Source organism: Oncorhynchus mykiss, chromosome 1, assembly GCF_057628025.1.
Source record: "Oncorhynchus mykiss isolate SJ-2025 chromosome 1, ASM5762802v1, whole genome shotgun sequence".
Lineage (NCBI taxonomy): Eukaryota > Metazoa > Chordata > Actinopteri > Salmoniformes > Salmonidae > Oncorhynchus > Oncorhynchus mykiss.
The window spans coordinates 13,958,641-13,979,448 of record NC_143022.1 but is presented as its reverse complement, the minus strand read 5'-3'; the positions used below and the strand labels follow the sequence as shown (position 1 = coordinate 13,979,448).

The following is a 20,808-nucleotide window of genomic DNA, read 5'->3' as shown; positions in this document are numbered from 1 at the left end:
TAAAATAATAAAACCATGGAAACCATGTGTTTGATGTATTTGATACCATTCCACTAATTCCACTCCAGCCAATTACCACGAGACCATCCTCCCCAATTAAGTTGCCACCAACCTGTAAAGGTGTCTTGCATACCTTTCAAATGATTCCAGTTACTAGCTAACGGTGTGTGTGATATTCAGGTTACTCACTGGGATAGTTTAGGTTATCCAAATGGGTAGTTGTGCACTAGGTTTGACCAGGGGCCATAGCCCATAGGGTTCTGGTCAAAAGGTAGTGCACTACTGTGTTGATGAAGTTGTCTTTCAGTCTGTTAGGTCTCCCACGTGTACCGTGCCACATGCTGAACACACACCTACACACTAGTGTGTCGTTGTCACACTGGTCACATAGACACCCTGTGTGGGGGAGACGACTGGGCACCACCAGTGACATGGTGTGACCACTAGGTGGTGACAGGCACAAGTGTAAAGTAGTAATTACAACAGAGACAGAGAACAGCGATTGGCTGTGGGCGGGTAGCGGAGAGCCCTGTCATTGGTGGTGAGTCTAATCAGGATGGACCACCCGGTTTACCCTGGCATTGATGGATATGACATTTGTGGGGGTGGGAGGGGGGGGGGATCAGTGTGTTTGTGTACGTCCCTTTGTGTGTATGAAACCACAGCCTTTATATTGCCTTGTAATGTGTTCTCCAGTGTGTGGGCTTTGATTTACAGTGTTCCCTTGACTTGTCCGGCCATGCGGTGAACTCCTTGTGTAGGGGATAGGGAGGCAGTCATTCGGCTGAAGGCTGCAGGCTGGAGTTTGGGGGCGTGGTGCGTTTACTGTCAGCTGTTTGTTAGACTGCGGTCAGCCCTGTTCTGTTTAGAGGGACCGTTGTTGTGAGGAAGTCTGCTCCACGCAACATCTGTCTGTTTCCTCTAAAATGCTGAGGACCATTTTCATTCTTCTGACCACTGTAATATCAATCTGGCCGGGGACTCTTGTAGAAGTCACTTCTAATGGCCGCAGACTGCTAAGGAGAACTCTGTTAGGGAAGCCTTTTATTTCAGTGTAAAAAGGCATCCAGCGTTTTCAGGGTGAAATGCAATGGACCTTTCAAGATGACTAGTCATTACAAGAGTTTGGAGAAAATTGTTTCCATTTTTCTACTACTTTCTCTGGCTCCTGAAAATGGCTGAAATATTTAAGAAATGTGTTTTTCTTTGCCACACTCAGAGTTGAATTTATGGCAAAGTAGTTCATGAGCAAAGTAGTTCATGAGCAAAGTAGTTCATGAGTAATAAGGAATTAACATGGTATACCTTTCGGAACACAGCTTAAATCTGCTATAACAAACTGATTTGATCCTCATGAAAATTATCTTGTCTGCTGGTACTACTAATCCTGCTAAGAAAACAGAGATTTCTGTCCTCCTAATTTAATAAAAATGTTCTTGTTCCCCCTCTTCCCTCTCTCCGTCAAGCACCTGTTTAAAGGAGATGTCCTTTCTACTTTGTTATTCTTTCATTTACTTGTGCCCCCAGGTTTTTCAATCGTACATCCATTACTAAGCAAACAGATACGTTCGAGCCTATGCAGCAGACACAAATATAGATGAGTTATGAGATTTAAACCAGGAGAAGACATCTTTGAACTGTAATACACAACAATCTGCAGTAGACAACAGCCACTATAACCCAGAACATCCTCCCTCCCAGTCGTTTGTTATATATGGAGAAAAGAAAGAAGAGATGAGAGGAAGAATGAACATTATTAACCATTTACCCGCTGATCTTATGATTTATAGAGCCCAAAATGTCTCCTGGTTGAAGTGTCATGCTGGATTTCCAGATGTATCTGTCTTGTGGTTTTGGCAGCTTGTTGTACCTTGAGTTCAGATGTTTCAGAGTTGGGGCCCTGACGTGATCTGCGTGCCAAATGGCACCCTATTTCCTGTATAGTGCACTACTTTTGACCAGAGTCCTATGGGAACTAGGAAATAGGGTGCCATTTGGGACACACATATATCATCTGTTCCCTCCAAACAAGCCGTGCTCCCTCTCCCAGTACAGTACACCTCTGAGCACTCTCCTCCTCTCCTCCTCCATTCCCCCCAAACCATCTGCACATCTGTTTTTCATTCCACTGCATCTCGCAAGACTTGAACACATTAAACGCTGGCACAAGCACAGTCTCACTCCAGCACTTAACACTGCGCTTAGGTGACTTAAGGCAGAGGCGAGAATTATAGAAAATGAAGTGTCACCGAAATAAAAAATATCGCCTGAGATTACCACCAATTACACTTAATCATGAACCGTACCAGGACATCTGTTGATCAGATGCAGCAGTACTACTGTCCATAGGGAGAGATGAGAGAGAAAGTAAAAAAGAAAGAAAGGGAAGAGGAAACAGAAAGAGAACGAGAGAGAGAGAGAGAGAGAAAACAGAGAGAGAGAGAGAGAGAGAGAGAGAGAAAAGAGAGACTGAAGAGAGAGAAGAGAGAGAGAAAAGAGAGAGAGAGAGAGAGAGAGAAAAGAGAGGGAGAGAAGAGAGAGAGACAAGAGAGAGAGAGAGAGAGAGAGAAAAGAGAGACTGAAGAGAGAGAGACAAGAGAGAGAGAGAGAGAAGTGAGAGAGAGAAAAGAGAGGGAGAGAAAAGAGAGAGAGAGAAAAGAGAGAGAGAGAGAAGTGAGAGAGAGAGAGAGAGAGAGAGAGAGAGAGAGAGAGAGAGAGAGAGAGAGTCAGTAGCTAGGTTTCCATCCAATTGGTGACAGATTATCATGAGAGGTGTGTTTCCATCAAACGGACTTGCTACAGATAAAAGACTGTTTGTGTTGACATAGTGCACATAAAAAGCACTTTTGCTTTCCCTTGTACCAAATAAAAAGGTAAATGGGTTTCCATCGCATGTTCAACTCTACTGATGGTTTTGTTACAAAAGCTGTTGCAATAAATAACAAACTTGCCCAATCTGGTTTTTGCGCATGCGCTCTAGACAACAGTCTGCTGATAAAGTGGGCAGGGGGTAATATGATGAGATATGGATAAGACCATTTTATTTGATAATTGGCAGCCAATCACCGATCATCATCTCAGCAGCTTTCAAATAATAGGCTACCCTCGATATTTAGCCTATTGGAAATGTGTTTGATCACCGTTCACTTAAACAATATGTGAAGTTCATCATAACTTATTTCATCCGCCTATAAACGTTTAATTCTATATGATGTTATTATATCAATATTTGCGCATAAAGGCAACAACCGCCATTTCTCGCATAATTAATTTTACAGATACAAAAAGATCCCCACATGTGTTTCGATCAGGCCTGTCTTGGCTTTTTTTATGCTTCAGGTAATTCATCCACATGAAATGGTTGGATGGAAACCTGGTTACTGCAAGAGCGAGACAGAGACAGAGAGACAAGAGAGAGAGAGAGAGAGAGAGAGAGAAAGAGACCAGAAAAAGTGAGACCAGAGAGAGAGACCAGAGAGAGAGAGACCAGAGAGAGAGAGACCAGAGAGAGACCAGAGAGAAAGAGACCAGAGAGAGAGAGAGACCAGAGAGAGAGAGACCAGTGAGAGAGACCAGAGAGAAAGAGACCAGAGAGAGAGAGAGAGACCAGAGAGAGACCAGAGAGAAAGAGACCAGAGAGAGAGACCAGGGAGAGAGAGAGACCAGCAAGAGAGACCAGAGAGAGAGACCAAAGAGAGAGAGAGACCAGAGAGAGAGACCAGAGAGAGAGAGACACCAGAGAAAAAAAACAGAGAGACAGAAACCAGAGATAGACCAGAGAGAGAGAGACCAGAGTGAGAGACCAGAGAGAACGAGACCAGAGCGAGAGAGACCAGAGAGAAAACCCAGAGAGAGAGCGAGATCAGAGAGAGAGACCAGAGAGAAACCAGAAAGAGAGACCAGATAGCGAGATCAGAGAGAGACAAGAGAGAGAGACAAGAGAGAGAGACCAGAGAGAGAGACCAGAGAGAGACCCAGAAAGAGAGACCAAGGAGAGACCAGAGAGAGAGAAAGACCAGAGAGAGAGAGAGATCAGCGAGAGAGACTAGAGAGAGAGACCAGAGAGAGAGCAGATAGCTAGACCAGAGAGAGAGAGACCAGAGAAAGAGAGACCAGAGAGACAGAGAGACCATAGAGAGAAAGACAGAAAAGAGAATCAGAGTTCTGGATAAATGAAATGTATCCAGTATTTGTGGAATTAGTCAAGTTAGAATGACAACATGTGATGTAATACAGTGCCTTGCGAAAGTATTCGGCCCCCTTGAACTTTGCGACCTTTTGCCACATTTCAGGCTTCAAACATAAAGATATAAAACTGTATTTTTTTGTGAAGAATCAACAACAAGTGGGACACAATAATGAAGTGGAACGACATTTATTGGATATTTCAAACTTTTTTAACAAATCAAAAACTTAAAAATTGGGTGTGCAAAATTATTCAGCCCTTTTACTTTCAGTGCAGCAAACTCTCTCCAGAAGTTCAGTGAGGATCTCTGAATGATCCAATGTTGACCTAAATGACTAATGATGATAAATACAATCCACCTGTGTGTAATCAAGTCTCCGTATAAATGCACCTGCACTGTGATAGTCTCAGAGGTCCGTTAAAAGCGCAGAGAGCATCATGAAGAACAAGGAACACACCAGGCAGGTCCGAGATACTGTTGTGAAGAAGTTTAAAGCCGGATTTGGATACAAAAAGATTTCCCAAGCTTTAAACATCCCAAGGAGCACTGTGCAAGCGATAATATTGAAATGGAAGGAGTATCAGACCACTGCAAATCTACCAAGACCTGGCCGTCCCTCTAAACTTTCAGCTCATACAAGGAGAAGACTGATCAGAGATGCAGCCAAGAGGCCCATGATCACTCTAGATGAACTGCAGAGATCTACAGCTGAGGTGGGAGACTCTGTCCATAGGACAACAATCAGTCGTATATTGCACAAATCTGGCCTTTATGGAAGAGTGACAAGAAGAAAGCCATTTCTTAAAGATATCCATAAAAAGTGTCGTTTAAAGTTTGCCACAAGCCACCTGGGAGACACACCAAACATGTGGAAGAAGGTGCTCTGGTCAGATGAAACCAACATTTAACCTTTTGGCAACAATGCAAAACGTTATGTTTGGCGTAAAAGCAACACAGCTCATCACCCTGAACACACCATCCCCACTGTCAAACATGGTGGTGGCAGCATCATGGTTTGGGCCTGCTTTTCTTCAGCAGGGACAGGGAGGATGGTTAAAATTGATGGGAAGATGGATGGAGCCAAATACAGGACCATTCTGGAAGAAAACCTGATGGAGTCTGCAAAAGACCTGAGACTGGGACGGAGATTTGTCTTCCAACAGGACAATGATCCAAAACATAAAGCAAAATCTACAATGGAATGGTTCAAAAATAAACATATCCAGGTGTTAGAATGGCCAAGTCAAAGTCCAGACCTGAATCCAATCGAGAATCTGTGGAAAGAACTGAAAACTGCTGTTCACAAATGCTCTCCATCCAACCTCACTGAGCTCGAGCTGTTTTTCAAGGAGGAATGGGAAAAAATGTCAGTCTCTCGATGTGCAAAACTGATAGAGACATACCCCAAGTGACTTACAGCTGTAATCGCAGCAAAAGGTGGCGCTACTAAGTATTAACTTAAGGGGGCTGAATAATTTTGCACGCCCAATTTTTCAGTTTTTGATTTGTTTAAAAAGTTTGAAATATCCAATAAGTGTCGTTCCACTTCATGATTGTGTCCCACTTGTTGTTGATTCTTCACAAAAAAATACAGTTTTATATCTTTATGTTTGAAGCCTGAAATGTGGCAAAAGGTCGCAAAGTTCAAGGGGGCCGAATACTTTCGCAAGGCACTGTATGTCATTTTGATGATGAATCTCAGGTAATTCTGGTTAGTGTGGAATGCAATATGGAATACAACACAGACATGCAAATAGTCATGCTGTTTGTGTGGGGTTATGTGCTTTAGGGTTGGAGACGTGGAATGTTCTGTTTATTAATCATTTATTAGTCATTCATGTAGTCAAGGAGTAAGCCAAAGTACAACGCTGATTTAATATGGTGCCATCTATATCACTCATATGGAAATACATGCATATGTAAAGAAAGATGTTCCTTCTTCTAAACCATATAAACACCAATGAGTCAAAAGAGAAGAGAATGAGATTTATTTTGGTTAATTGTATTTGTTGTATTTGTCTTGTCTCTTTAACCCTGGTTACAGACCTGAATGAATTCATCCATGGAAATAGTTAGTAAGGGTTTTCCATTTGTGGTTTCGATGCATTTCATTTTTTTTATGGGTTTGCTTTGTGTTCTTGAGGGGGTTTTGAAGCGGAGGAAGCATGACAAATGGATGACATAAAAACACTGTGAATCAATGGGGGGTTATTGGAAACTCTTTTATCTCCTTGCCACAAGCCAAAAAATAATCACATATGTCCCTCAATTAAAGTTATCCAGTAACCACATATATCCCTTTATAATTACTCCTTGTCTGCATCTATAATTTATCTGTTCATTCATGTGTAACAGTGAGATTAGATGAGAAGAATATGTCTCTATCTCCCCCCGCATGGATTAGTGAGCTCCTCCATTTCTAATCAACCTGCTATGATGCTCAACAAGAGGAGCGTACCACTTGCAGATAACGGTGAGTGTATGGATCAATAGATTCATACCCATGATATCAAACAGGGTATTTTCCTGTGGTCCTGTTCCAAAAGTGTTTTTTTCTGTGAGGGGTGTAAGAAGAAGAAGAAGAAAAAGAAGAAGGGGGGATAACAATAGAGGACATCTTCTGGGCTTTGTCTCATATCTGTCTTCTTCTGGGCTTTGTCTCATCTCTGTCTTCTTCTGGGCTTTGTCTCATCTCTGTCTTCTTCTGGGCTTTGTCTCATCTCTGTCTTCTTCTGGGCTTTGTCTCATCTCTGTCTTCTTCTGGGCTTTGTCTCATCTCTGTCTTCTTCTGGGCTTTGTCTCATATCTGTCTTCTTCTGGGCTTTGTCTCATCTCTGTCTTCTTCTGGGCTTTGTCTCATCTCTGTCTCCTTCTGGGCTTTGTCTCATCTCTGTCTTCTTCTGGGCTTTGTCTCATCTCTGTCTTCTTCTGGGCTTTGTCTCATCTCTGTCTTCTTCTGGGATGTGTCTCATATCTGTCTTCTTCTGGGCTTTGCCTCATATCTGTCTTCTTCTGGGCTTTGCCTCATCTCTGTCTTCTTCTGGGCTTTGTCTCATCTCTGTCTCCTTCTGGGCTTTGTCTCATCTCTGTCTTCTTCTGGGCTTTGTCTCATCTCTGTCTTCTTCTGGGCTTTGTCTCATCTCTGTCTTCTTCTGGGATGTGTCTCATATCTGTCTTCTTCTGGGCTTTGCCTCATATCTGTCTTCTTCTGGGCTTTGTCCCATCTCTGTCTTCTTCTGGGCTTTGTCTCATCTCTGTCTTCTTCTGGGCTTTGCCTCATCTCTGTCTTCTTCTGAGATGCGTCTCATATCTGTCTCTGGTTGTGGATGCTGACATCAGTGGTTGTTTGTGAGAATGGGCCAACAACACATAAGTACATGCTCTAGATAGAGCAGCATGGTTGCCCCTGGTGATTGTGGCAGCAGCCTGTAACAAGTCTCTCCCTGATCTCAGGCCCTGAGATTGTCACCTCTATTTGGCACTGAAAGCTTGCAAGTGCGCAGCATATCGTTATCAGAGCAGTGAACGACCCGCCTCCTTTTCTGTACCGGGGCTGTGGTTAGATATTACTCTAGAAGTGCAATCTGTTTTGCAACTGATTGTTTTTACGTTGGAAACGGTACTTTACAGTAACTGATAAGACGGAAATATAAGATACTGTACTGTATCTGTAATGCATTTAACAACAGTACATTTGAAAGTATTCCTTCAAAAAAAGTTTTTTTTCCCCCTGTTTCAGTCCTAAAATAAAACGATGAAACACCTTGCCACTTTTACACAAACTATTCAACTAAAAAATAAATATGCAACTGACATCATGGAGTTCATTTCAACTCATACTTTGGAGAGAATTAAAAAAGATTGCCCCGCCTACAGAGGCCTACAAAATGGTTCCTTAGACACCACCTGTGACCACTCTCACAGGACCTGACCTGACCCCTGCATGTTCCCATCACTGTGTCAGCGTATCATTGGACATCTCTCTCCCTCTCCCGCCATCTCTCACTATCTCTGTCACCGGCTCTGTGTGTCTTCCTTTTCACCCCGGTCCCAGGTGCTTTCCCTGGTTTACAGCTCCTGAGCAAGCCAGCCCTAACACACACAATGAGATACTAACAATGCTGAATTACCATGGCATATTCAATATTAACTGAATTTACAGTTGGTTTCATTCCAAGCCACTATATGTTGAGAAGCCCATTTTCCCCTAGCCTGAGCATGACTGATTCAGTTGTTGTAGCAAAGCTTTAAATCAGCCGAGCGTTCAGTCTGTATGTTTTATGGAATATAGGACTTCTATAGGTCTTCAGTACAGAGGAAGTGACATTGGTTTTATTGTAAAGAGAGTGACTGTTCTGGACAGACTGCTTATATGGTGTAGTTCAGGCCTTTAGAACATGTGACCTGGTGTAGTTTAGGCCTGTTCTGACATACCCTGATCAGCTCCTAGCTCCTAGCTCTAAACTAGCATAACCACTACGATGACATACCCTGGTCAGCTCCTAGCTCTAAACTAGCATAACCAGTACGATGGCATACCCTGGTCAGCTCCTAGCTCTAAACTAGCATAACCAGTACGATGACATACCCTGGTCAGCTCCTAGCTCCTAGCTCTAAACTAGCATAACCAGTACGATGACATACCCTGGTCAGCTCCTAGCTCTAAACTAGCATAACCAGTACGATGACATACCCTGGTCAGCCCCTAGCTCCTAGCTCTAAACTAGCATAACCAGTACGATGACATACCCTGGTCAGCTCCTAGCTCTAAACTAGCATAACCAGTACGATGACATACCCTTGTCAGCTCCTAGCTCTAAACTAGCATAACCAGTACGATGACATACCCTGGTCAGCTCCTAGCTCTAAACTAGCATAACCAGTACGATGACATACCCTGGTCAGCTCCTAGCTCTAAACTAGCATAACCAGTACGATGACATACCCTGGTCAGCCCCTAGCTCCTAGCTCTAAACTAGCATAACCAGTACGATGACATACCCTGGTCAGCTCCTAGCTCTAAACTAGCATAACCAGTACGATGACATACCCTGGTCAGCTCCTAGCTCCTAGCTCTAAACTAGCATAACCAGTACGATGACATACCCTGGTCAGCTCCTAGCTCTCTACTAGCATAACCAGTACGATGACATACCCTAGTCAGCTCCTAGCTCCTAGCTCTAAACTAGCATAACCAGTACGATGACATACCCTGGTCAGCTCCTAGCTCCTAGCTCTAAACTAGCATAACCAGTACGATGACATACCCTGGTCAGCTCCTAGCTCTAAACTAGCATAACCAGTACGATGACATACCCTAGTCAGCTCCTAGCTCCTAGCTCTAAACTAGCATAACCAGTACGATGACATACCCTGGTCAGCTCCTAGCTCCTAGCTCTAAACTAGCATAACCAGTACGATGACATACCCTGGTCAGCTCCTAGCTCTAAACTAGCATAACCAGTACGATGACATACCCTGGTCAGCTCCTAGCTCTAAACTAGCATAACCAGTACGATGACATACCCTGGTCAGCTCCTAGCTCTAAACTAGCATAACCAGTACGATGACATACCCTGGTCAGCTCCTAGCTCCTAGCTCTAAACTAGCATAACCAGTACGATGACATACCCTTGTCAGCTCCTAGCTCTAAACTAGCATAACCAGTACGATGACATACCCTGGTCAGCTCCTAGCCCCTAGCTCTAAACTAGCATAACCAGTACGATGACATACCCTGGTCAGCTCCTAGCTCTAAACTAGCATAACCAGTGCGATGACATACCCTGGTCAGCTCCTAGCTCTAAACTAGCATAACCAGTACGATGACATACCCTGGTCAGCTCCTAGCTCTAAACTAGCATAACCAGTACGATGACATACCCTGATCAGCTCCTAGCTCCTAGCTCTAAACTAGCATAACCAGTACGATGACATACCCTGGTCAGCTCCTAGCTCTAAACTAGCATAACCAGTACGATGACATACCCTGGTCAGCTCCTAGCTCCTAGCTCTAAACTAGCATAACCAGTACGATGACATACCCTGGTCAGCTCCTAGCTCTAAACTAGCATAACCAGTACGATGACATGCCCTGGTCAGCTCCTAGCTCCTAGATCTAAACTAGCATAACCAGTACGATGACATACCCTGGTCAGCTCCTAGCTCTAAACTAGCATAACCAGCACGATGACATACCCTGGTCAGCTCCTAGCTCCTAGCTCTAAACTAGCATAACCAGTACGATGACATACCCTGGTCAGCTCCTAGCTCTAAACTAGCATAACCAGTACGATGACATACCCTGGTCAGCTCTTAGCTTCTAGCTCTAAACTAGCATAACCAGTACGATGACATACCCTGGTCAGCTCCTAGCTCCTAGTTCTAAACTAGCATAACCAGTACGATGACATACCCTGGTCAGCTCCTAGCTCCTAGCTCTAATCTAGCATAACCAGTACGATCACATACCCTGGTCAGCTCCTAGCTCTAAACTAGCATAACCAGTACGATGACATACCCTGGTCAGCTCCTAGCTCTGAACTAGCATAACCAGTACGATGACATACCCTGGTCAGCTCCTAGCCCTAAACTAGCATAACCAGTACGATGACATGCCCTGGTCAGCTCCTAGCTCCTAGCTCTAAACTAGCATAACCAGTACGATGACATACCCTGGTCAGCTCCTAGCTCTAAACTAGCATAACCAGTACGATGACATACCCTGGTTAGCTCCTAGCTCTAAACTAGCATAACCAGTACGATGACATACCCTTGTCAGCTCTTAGCTCTAAACTAGCATAACCAGTACGATGACATACCCTGGTCAGCTCCTAGCTCTAAACAAGCATAACCAGTACGATGACATGCCCTGGTCAGCTCCTAGCTCTAAACTAGCATAACCAGTACGATGACATACCCTGGTCAGCTCCTAGCTCTAAACTAGCATAACCAGTACGATGACATACCCTGGTCAGCTCCTAGCTCTAAACTAGCATAACCAGTACGATGACATACCCTGGTCAGCTCCTAGCTCTAAACTAGCATAACCAGTACGATGACATACCCTGGTCAGCTCCAAGCTCTAAACTTGCATAACCAGTACGATGACATGCCCTGGTCAGCTCCTAGCTCCTAGCTCTAAACTAGCATAACCAGTACGATGACATACCCTGGTCAGCTCCTAGCTCTAAACTAGCATAACCAGCACGATGACATACCCTGGTCAGCTCCTAGCTCTAAACTAGCATAACCAGTACGATGACATACCCTGGTCAGCTCCTAGCTCTAAACTAGCATAACCAGCACGATGACATACCCTGGTCAGCTCCTAGCTCCTAGCTCTAAACTAGCATAACCAGTATGATGACATACCCTGGTCAGCTCCTAGCTCTAAACTAGCATAACCAGTACGATGACATACCCTGGTCAGCTCTTAGCTTCTAGCTCTAAACTAGCATAACCAGTACGATGACATACCCTGTTCAGCTCCTAGCTCCTAGTTCTAAACTAGCATAACCAGTACGATGACATACCCTGGTCAGCTCCTAGCTCTAAACTAGCATAACCAGTACGATGACATACCCTGGTCAGCTCCTAGCTCTAAACTAGCATAACCAGTACGATGACATACCCTGGTCAGCTCCTAGCTCCTAGCTCTAATCTAGCATAACCAGTACGATGACATACCCTGGTCAGCTCCTAGCTCTAAACTAGCATAACCAGTACGATGACATACCCTGGTCAGCTCCTAGCTCTAAACTAGCATAACCAGTACGATGACATACCCTGATCAGCTCCTAGCTCTAAACTAGCATAACCAGTACGATGACATACCCTGGTCAGCTCCTAGCTCTAAACTAGCATAACCAGTACGATGACATGCCCTGGTCAGCTCCTAGCTCCTAGCTCTAAACTATCATAACCAGTACGATGACATACCCTGGTCAGCTCCTAGCTCTAAACTAGCATAACCAGTACGATGACATACCCTGGTTAGCTCCTAGCTCTAAACTAGCATAACCAGTACGATGACATACCCTGGTCAGCTCCTAGCTCTGAACTAGCATAACCAGTACGATGACATACCCTGGTCAGCTCCTAGCTCTAAACAAGCATAACCAGTACGATGACATGCCCTGGTCAGCTCCTAGCTCCTAGCTCTAAACTAGCATAACCAGTACGATGACATACCCTGGTCAGCTCCTAGCTCTAAACTAGCATAACCAGTACGATGACATACCCTGGTCAGCTCCTAGCTCTAAACTAGCATAACCAGTACGATGACATACCCTGGTCAGCTCCTAGCTCTAAACTAGCATAACCAGTACGATGACATACCCTGGTCAGCTCCTAGCTCCTAGCTCTAAACTAGCATAACCAGTACGATGACATACCCTGGTCAGCTCCTAGCTCTAAACTAGCATAACCAGTACGATGACATACCCTGGTCAGCTCCTAGCCCCTAGCTCTAAACTAGCATAACCAGTACGATGACATACCCTGGTCAGCTCCTAGCTCTAAACTAGCATAACCAGTGCGATGACATACCCTGGTCAGCTCCTAGCTCTAAACTAGCATAACCAGTACGATGACATACCCTTGTCAGCTCCTAGCTCTAAACTAGCATAACCAGTACGATGACATACCCTGATCAGCTCCTAGCTCCTAGCTCTAAACTAGCATAACCAGTACGATGACATACCCTGGTCAGCTCCTAGCTCTAAACTAGCATAACCAGTACGATGACATACCCTAGTCAGCTCCTAGCTCTAAACTAGCATAACCAGTACGATGACATACCCTGATCAGCTCCTAGCTCCTAGCTCTAAACTAGCATAACCAGTACGATGACATACCCTGGTCAGCTCCTAGCTCTAAACTAGCATAACCAGTACGATGACATACCCTAGTCAGCTCCTAGCTCTAAACTAGCATAACCAGTACGATGACATACCCTGGTCAGCTCCTAGCTCCTAGCTCTAAACTAGCATAAACAGTGTGTCTTCTCCTTCCCCTAATGACCAGTGTCACACTCCTGCTACTACCAGTGGTGTAAAGTACTTAAGTAAAAATATTTTAAAGTACTACTTAAGTAGTTATTTGGGGTATCTGTACTTTACTTTACTATTTATATTTTTTCCAACTTTTACTTTTACTTCACTACATTCCGAAAGTAAATAATGTACTTTTTACTCCATACATTTTCCTGCCACCCAAAAGTACTCGTTACATTTTGAATGCTTAACAGGACAGGAAAATGGTCCAATTTACACACTTATCAAGAGAACATCCCTGGTAATCCTTACTGCCGCTGATCTGGAGGACTCACTAAACACAAATGCATCACTTATAAATGATGTCTGAGTGTTGGAGTATACCCCTGGCTTTCCATATACCCCTGGCTACCTGGCTATCCATATACCCCTGGTTATCCATATACCCCTGGTTATCCATATACCCCTGGCTACCCATATACCCCTGGTTATCCATATACCCCTGGCTATCCATATACCCCTGGCTATCCATATACCCCTGGCTATCCATATACCCCTGGCTACCTGGCTATCCATATACCCCTGGTGGTCCATATACCCCTGGCTATCCATATACCCCTGGCTACCTGGCTATCCATATACCCATGGCTATCCATATACCCCTGGCTATCCATATACCCCTGGCTATCCATATACCCCTGGCTATCCATATACCCCTGGCTATCCATATACCCCTGGCTATCCATATACCCCTGGCTATCCATATACCCCTGGCTATCCATATACCCCTGGCTATCCATATACCCCTGGCTATCCATATACCCCTGGCTATCCATAATAAACAAGAAAATGGTGCCGTCTGCTTTGAAATGATTTATACTTCTACTTTTGATACATAAGTATTTTTTAAATTTTACCTTTATTTAACTAGGCAAGTCAGTTAAGAACAAATTCTTACTTTCAATGACGGCCTAGGAACAGTGGGTTAACTTCCTTGTTCAGGGGCAGAGCAACAGATTTTTTACCTTGTCAGCTCAGGGATACATTTACTTTTGATACTTAAGTATATTTAGAACCAAATACTTTTAGACTTTTACTCAAGTAGTATTTTACTGGGTGACTTTCACTTTTACTTGAGTAACTTTATATTAATAAGGTATCAACACTTTTATTAAAGTATGACAATTGAGTCCTTTTCCACCACTGCCTACTACAACATCTCTTTCATACTTGTACATCACTATTTCCTGATCCAGAACCATATTCCTCATCTCATCCTCTCCTTCGTAGAGATAAGTATCTCTCATAGGGTTGTATAGAGATTACAACATTGTACCTCTGCCATTATGGCGTGTGGGACAGCATGGGCAACGCCATAGAGACTATCTCCATTTTAAAGTAAGTCAATTTTCTTCTTCTTTTGATGTTTGAAGAAAATGTCATGCTAATATAGGTGACTTAGGATCATATGATGCAAAATGCATCATACGGGGATGATCTCAGATTTTTTTTTTAAGTTACATATCTTGAAAACTTGATTGTTGACAAGCAAAACATTTTGGGACTACTGAAACAAATACCAAAATATATTTTTTTCCTTTAACAATTCCAAGCATACCCATAACATGATGCAGCCAACACTATGCTTGCAAATATGGAGAGTGGTACTCAGTAATGCGTTGTATTGGATTTGCCCCAAATATAACACTTTGTATTCAGGACAGCATTACTTTAGTGCCTTGTTGCAAACAGGATGCATGTTTTGGAATATTTGTATTCTGTACAGGATTCCTTCTTTTCAATCTGTCATTTAGGTTAGTATTATGGAGTAACTACACTGTTGTTGATCCATCCCCAGTGTTCTCCTATTACAGCCATTAAACTCTGTCACTTTTTTAAAGTCACAATTAGCCTCATGGTGAAATCCCTGAGCTGTTTCCTTCCTCTCTGGCATCTGAGTTAGGAAGGATGCCTGTATTTTTGTAGTGACTGGGTGTATTGATACATCATCCAAAGTGCAATTAACAACTTCCCCATGCTCAAAGGGATAGTCAATGTCTGCGTTTTTATTTTGACCCATCTATCAATAGGTGCTCTTCTTTGAGAGGCATTGGAAAATGTCCCTGGTCTTTGTGGTTGAATCTGTGTTTGAAATTCACTGCTCGACTTAAGGACCTTACAGATAATTGTGTGTGGGGAACAGAGATGAGGTAGTCATTCAAAAATCACGTTAAACACTATTATTGCACACAGAGTAAATGCAACTATTTAAGGGAATTGTTAAGCACATTTTCCTACTGAATTTATTTAGACTTGTCATAACAAAGGTGTTGAATACTTATTGACTCAAAACATTGAAGCTTAAAATGTTTATATTAATTTGAAAAAGATTCTACAAATATAATTCCACTTAGACATTATGGGGTATTGTGTGTAGGCCAGTAACAAAACATCTCAATTTGATCAATTTCAAATTCAGGCTGTAGCACAACAAAACGTGGAAAAGGGCCAGGGTTTTGGGTTGATACTTTCTGAAGGCCTGTACTGTATGTGTGCGCCTGTGTGTGACTGTAAAAAGTGAAAGGTTATATACAGGCAAGGCCATAGTATACATTAATCCTAATTCTTGTTGATTCTGTCCTGACTCATGTCATGACTGGCCATCCTGATTGAATTACTCGTATTACAGAGATGAGGCAAGAAATACTTGGCCATCGATCAACAGGCCTTGAAGTTTTTACAAACACAGTTGGATATGATGTGGAAACTGTGGAAATGCCCAGCCAAAATAAAAAATAAGACATAGGCTAACGATCCAGGACTTATTAAACAGAACCATTTGTATTCCTTGAAAACAGAGCAGAGCTGAAATAGTTATTTCCTTCTGTTTATGGCTCTGAATGAAACCAGCATGACTCCCAAAGGTCCTCAGTGACACTGCAGTGTTTACCTGACTTTCTCCATCTCTCTTAGCCCCCCCCTCTCTCTCTCTCTCTCGCTCTATTCATTACCTGACTTTCTCCATCTCTCCCTTAGCCTCTCTCTCTCTCTCTCATTCTCTCTCTCTCTCTCGCTCTATTCATTACCTGACTTTCTCCATCTCTCCCTTAGCCTCTCTCTCTCTCTCTCTCTCTCTCTCTCTCTCTCGCTCTATTCATTACCTGACTTCAGCAGATACAGTGAACATTTGGGAGTTGGGGGCCAATTTCATCATCAAACGTTTCCTTTGTGTCTTTTCTCTTTCTGTGAATATCCACCTCAACGTGGGCTACATACTGACTGTCTCCGCTGAGGACGGATGTAAGTCATTCAAACGTGTTAACCCTCGCAAGAGCATGTGCAGACCAGCCGGTTGTTATGTTCTCAGACGTTTTCAGTCTCAGCTCAGCCCGCTAATACCCACCTGCTTCAACATGTCCACTGTCATCCCAGTGCCCAAGAAAGGGGAAAATGAACTGAACTGAATGACTGCCGACCAGTAGCACTTTCTTCTGTCATCATGAAGTTCTTTGAGAGGTTTAGTCAAAGACCACATCACCAACACAGTCAAACCTCTCCAGTTCGCCTACTGCTGACAGATCCACGAACGACGCAATCGCCATTGCACTGCACACGGCCTTATCCAACTGGACAAAAGGAATGCATATGTGATGATGCTGTTCATTGACTACAGCTCAGCCTTCAATACCATAGTGCCCTCCCTATAAGCTCATTACAAAGTTCACAGCCCTGGGTCTGAACTCCTCCCTATGCAACTGGGTCCTGGACTTCCTGACTGGCCGACCCCCTGGTGGTGAAGTTAGGGAACATTACCTACTTGACAATTATTCTCAACACGGGGGTCCCACAAGGGTGAGTTCTCAGTCCCCTCCTGTATTCCCTGTATACCCACGACTGTATGGCCTCACACAGTTCCAACGCCATCATCAAGTTCGCTGACAACACGACAGTAGTAGACCTGATCACCAACAACGACGAGACGGCCTACAGGGAAGATGTAGACACTCGGATGGTGTGGTGCCAGGTAAACAACCTCTCCCTTAATGTCAGCAAAACAAAGGAGCTGATTGTGGACTTCAGGAGTAACCAGGCTGGACACGCCCCATCCTCATCAATGGGGCCACCGTGGAGATGGTCAATAACTTCAAATTCCTTGGCATATACACCTCAGGGAATTTGAAATGGTCAAACCACACGGACACCATGGTGAAGAAGGCACGGCCTTTCCCCGAGGGCCCCCACAGTGGTTTACAGGAGCACCATTGAGAGCATACTGTTGGGACGCATCACAGCCTGGTATACAATGCCCCCGCCGTGGACCGCAAGGCTCTTCAGAGGGTGATATGTGCAGCCGAATGCACCATTGGGAGCTCACCTCTTTTTTATAATTCTTGCTCTTCTTCACTTCCTCTCTCTCTGTCTATCTACCTTTCTCTCCCTCTCTCTCTCTCTCTCTCTCTCTCTCTCTCTCTCTCTCTCTCTCTCTCTCTCATAAACACATCTTGTTTTTATCTCTCTCCTTGCTCGTTGCTTTACTGCTGTCTTAATTCTTATGTCTTTCTGTCTTCTCTTCCTCTGTCTCTACCCCCCCTCCTTCCCCTTGCCCTTCTTCTCCATCCCTTCTTCCTTTTATTCTCTTATATCAGGAAGTGTTTGGCTGCCTTTATCAATAATATGTCATGGGGATAACATTGTCAATAACATCATTATGAGCAAATTGAATTTGAGAAATTGAGTTAGGGAGGTTGGAGCAAGGACATGTGGCCGCCTACACACGAATGAGTATCGGGGGTATCGTCTTTCCTTCTGCAAATATTTCCCCATATACAACCCCCCTTCGCTCACTTTCATGTGGCGCATTTCAGATTTCTATTCATTTTTTCATATTTTTTTATGGAATCACTTTGTTAGACCAACTAAAAGCAAAAAAGATATATATTCCTGTTAAATATAGCTTGTTTATGCTAGTGGTGCAGCAAAATATCTCTCAGAATATGAATACAAAGTCCTTGTGTAGTATGTGTAAATCAAATGTACTCCCCCCCATCAAATAATAATGATGTAAATGCACGAGCATTTGGAACAATCGTCAGTGCAAATCATTTGCTAATTGTTAGCTTGTGTTTAGCCATCCCATACAACACATTCCATTACCATAGTCTTTTATCCAAAGCGACTTTGTCATGTGTGCCATACATTTGACATATGGGTGGAATTGAACCCAAAAATCCCAAACCGAGCCATTCAGGATGTATGACATCCACACTATGAAGTGTTATTGTGTTACACAGTTCAGCATGGATTTACACAAGTCAATCTTTTGGCATCATTACGGCTGTCATCATCTTTGAAAGTTCACCAAAGAGCACACAATCACTACACATATCAACGGATCCACAAACTCACAGCCAGCCATTTTACCTCCAGAGATTCATTGTAATCTAATGCAATTTCAACATGTCACTGATGGAAGCGTCTCAGAGGAAATCTGTTGCACTTTATGGCAGTTATTAATCTGTCTGCGCTGTCGTTAGATTAGCGAAACAGGCTAACTGAGCCAACTTCCAGAAATGCTCCCTTTGGAGATGAAGAAATACTGGTTTATTTTAGTGACTCTGAGGATTACAGTGTTGCGATTGTCATCATAACTGTGTATTTATTGGTGTATGTATTTTCATGTGCAAACACATTTCTCCTCTTGGGATTAACACTGCCAGGATCGTGGGTTTGATTCCCGCTGGGGCCAACCATAAGAAAATGTATGCATGCATGACTCTTAGTCGCTTTGGATAAAAGCTTTGGCTAAATGGCATATATTATTAGTATGATATGAATAAATCGTTATCTTATCTCGGTTGTGTTTTCCAGTCAACGGTGGTTGTAGCGGTGCCTACTGCCCAGAGAAGGAGAGTGGGTCAGATCTGCGGGGCAGTGAGGGCACACTGATGCGCTGTGGACAGAGTGGGAAGAGTGTGGCCGTGCCACCGGGGTGCCAGCCAGGTCCAGGGGGTCACTACGACAGTGTCCACTGTGACCGGCCCACACCCACACACACCCTCCATCTGCAGGACCGCCAGCAGCAGCATGCCGACGCCAGGTGAGAACAACACTGAACCTCAGGTTCTGACACTCTAGTTGACTGGAACAGTCAGAGAACGGGGGGGACTGAAACAGATTAAGCACATCAGTAGATCAGATTATTTATTTGACATATGACATCTGAAATATTACCACTAATCCTATGACCTGCACTGCTACGTTTATTCCTACTCCTGCTAGAGGATATTATCATTCTGAATGATGAAGTTGATGATGATAGTCCTACACGGGTGATGACTACAATAATCGGCATAATTTATCCGTCAAATGAAATGATTGTGTTATTGTATCCAATATGATTGTGTTATTGTATCCACTATGTGACATTCTGTCATAGAGGAGCGACGGGAATTGTCTCTTGACTCTACCGGACACTCTCAGCTCAAAGACAGATTGCTATCACTCTCTCTGTCCTCTTATGTCACATACACCGATTGTGTCCCAAATGGCATCCTATTGCCTATGTAGTGCACTACTTTTGACCAGGGCCCATTGGGATCTGGTCCAAAGTAGTGTGCACAATATAGGGAACTTTTGGGACGCGACCCATAAAGTGCTTCTGGACAGACATTCAATTCTCCCACATTGTCATGGAATGCCATCAGTACAGCCAAACAGGAAATAGCACTCATGAAAGAAAGAAAGGGGGGGGGACTCTCTCTCTCTTTATTGACTACGGCAAAATCAGACTCTATCCATCCAGGCAGCTAGCATCAGCATTTTCACCCAGTGTGCGTCGAGAGAGACAGAGAGACAGAGAGAGACAGAGCGAGAGAGAGAGAGAGAGAGACAGAGAGAGACAGAGACAGAGAGAGAGAGAGAGGGAGAGAGAGAGAAAGAGAGAGAGAGAGAGAGAGAGAAGAGATATAGAGAGAGAAAGAAAGAAGAATAAGAGAGAGAGAAGAAGAGATATAGAAAGATAAAGAAGAAGATATATATATATTATCTACCTCACTTGCTTTGGCAATGTTAACACGTTTCCCATGCCAATAAAGCCCTTGAATTGAATTGAATTGAATTGAGAGAGAGAGAGAAAGAGAGAGAAAGAGAGAGAGAGACGGAGGACAAAGACGATTCCTTCATGGAGACAGGAGAGAGAAAGAGGGGCCTTCTCACATCACTCAAGAGCTTTACACAAAATCCATAATGAATGAACTGACAGGAATGATTATGTAGGAGATCACAGCGACACATGGAGAAATACGACCTGGCTCACCATTCACCTGGGGCAAGATTCTCACCATCATACACAGTATTGTCAACGCTGACCCTTCACAGGCCTACATTATGCCAACTAACCAGGTGACTCCTATTTATCCCAACATGTAGGGTTAGGTTTAACCCCTTTGTGTCATCAAAGCCTGTCAGACACAGAAGCCCCATCCACGGCCTCTCCCTCTGTCCTCTCTATCTGCCGCTCTCCTATTCTTAGCCATAAATGCCCATTCATAACTGCTCACAGGGCTCAAGGTCCCCTTTCATTTATTCATGAAATCACTCCCGGACCATCTGTTTCTGGTGGATGC

At 43.7% G+C, this 20,808-nt stretch overlaps 1 protein-coding gene across 3 annotated transcripts in view; it reads left to right on the top strand.

Moving 5' to 3' along the window:
* LOC110536036 (uncharacterized) overlaps window positions 1-20,808 on the top strand; it is a 141,207-nt gene that overhangs the window by 37,014 nt on the left and 83,385 nt on the right. For all 3 annotated transcript variants that reach the window (XM_021621582.3, XM_090182609.1, XM_090182581.1), the window contains exon 3: window positions 19,052-19,280. In XM_021621582.3, coding sequence (XP_021477257.3) covers window positions 19,052-19,280 — 229 coding nt within the window. The remainder of the gene's footprint in view (window positions 1-19,051; window positions 19,281-20,808) is intronic.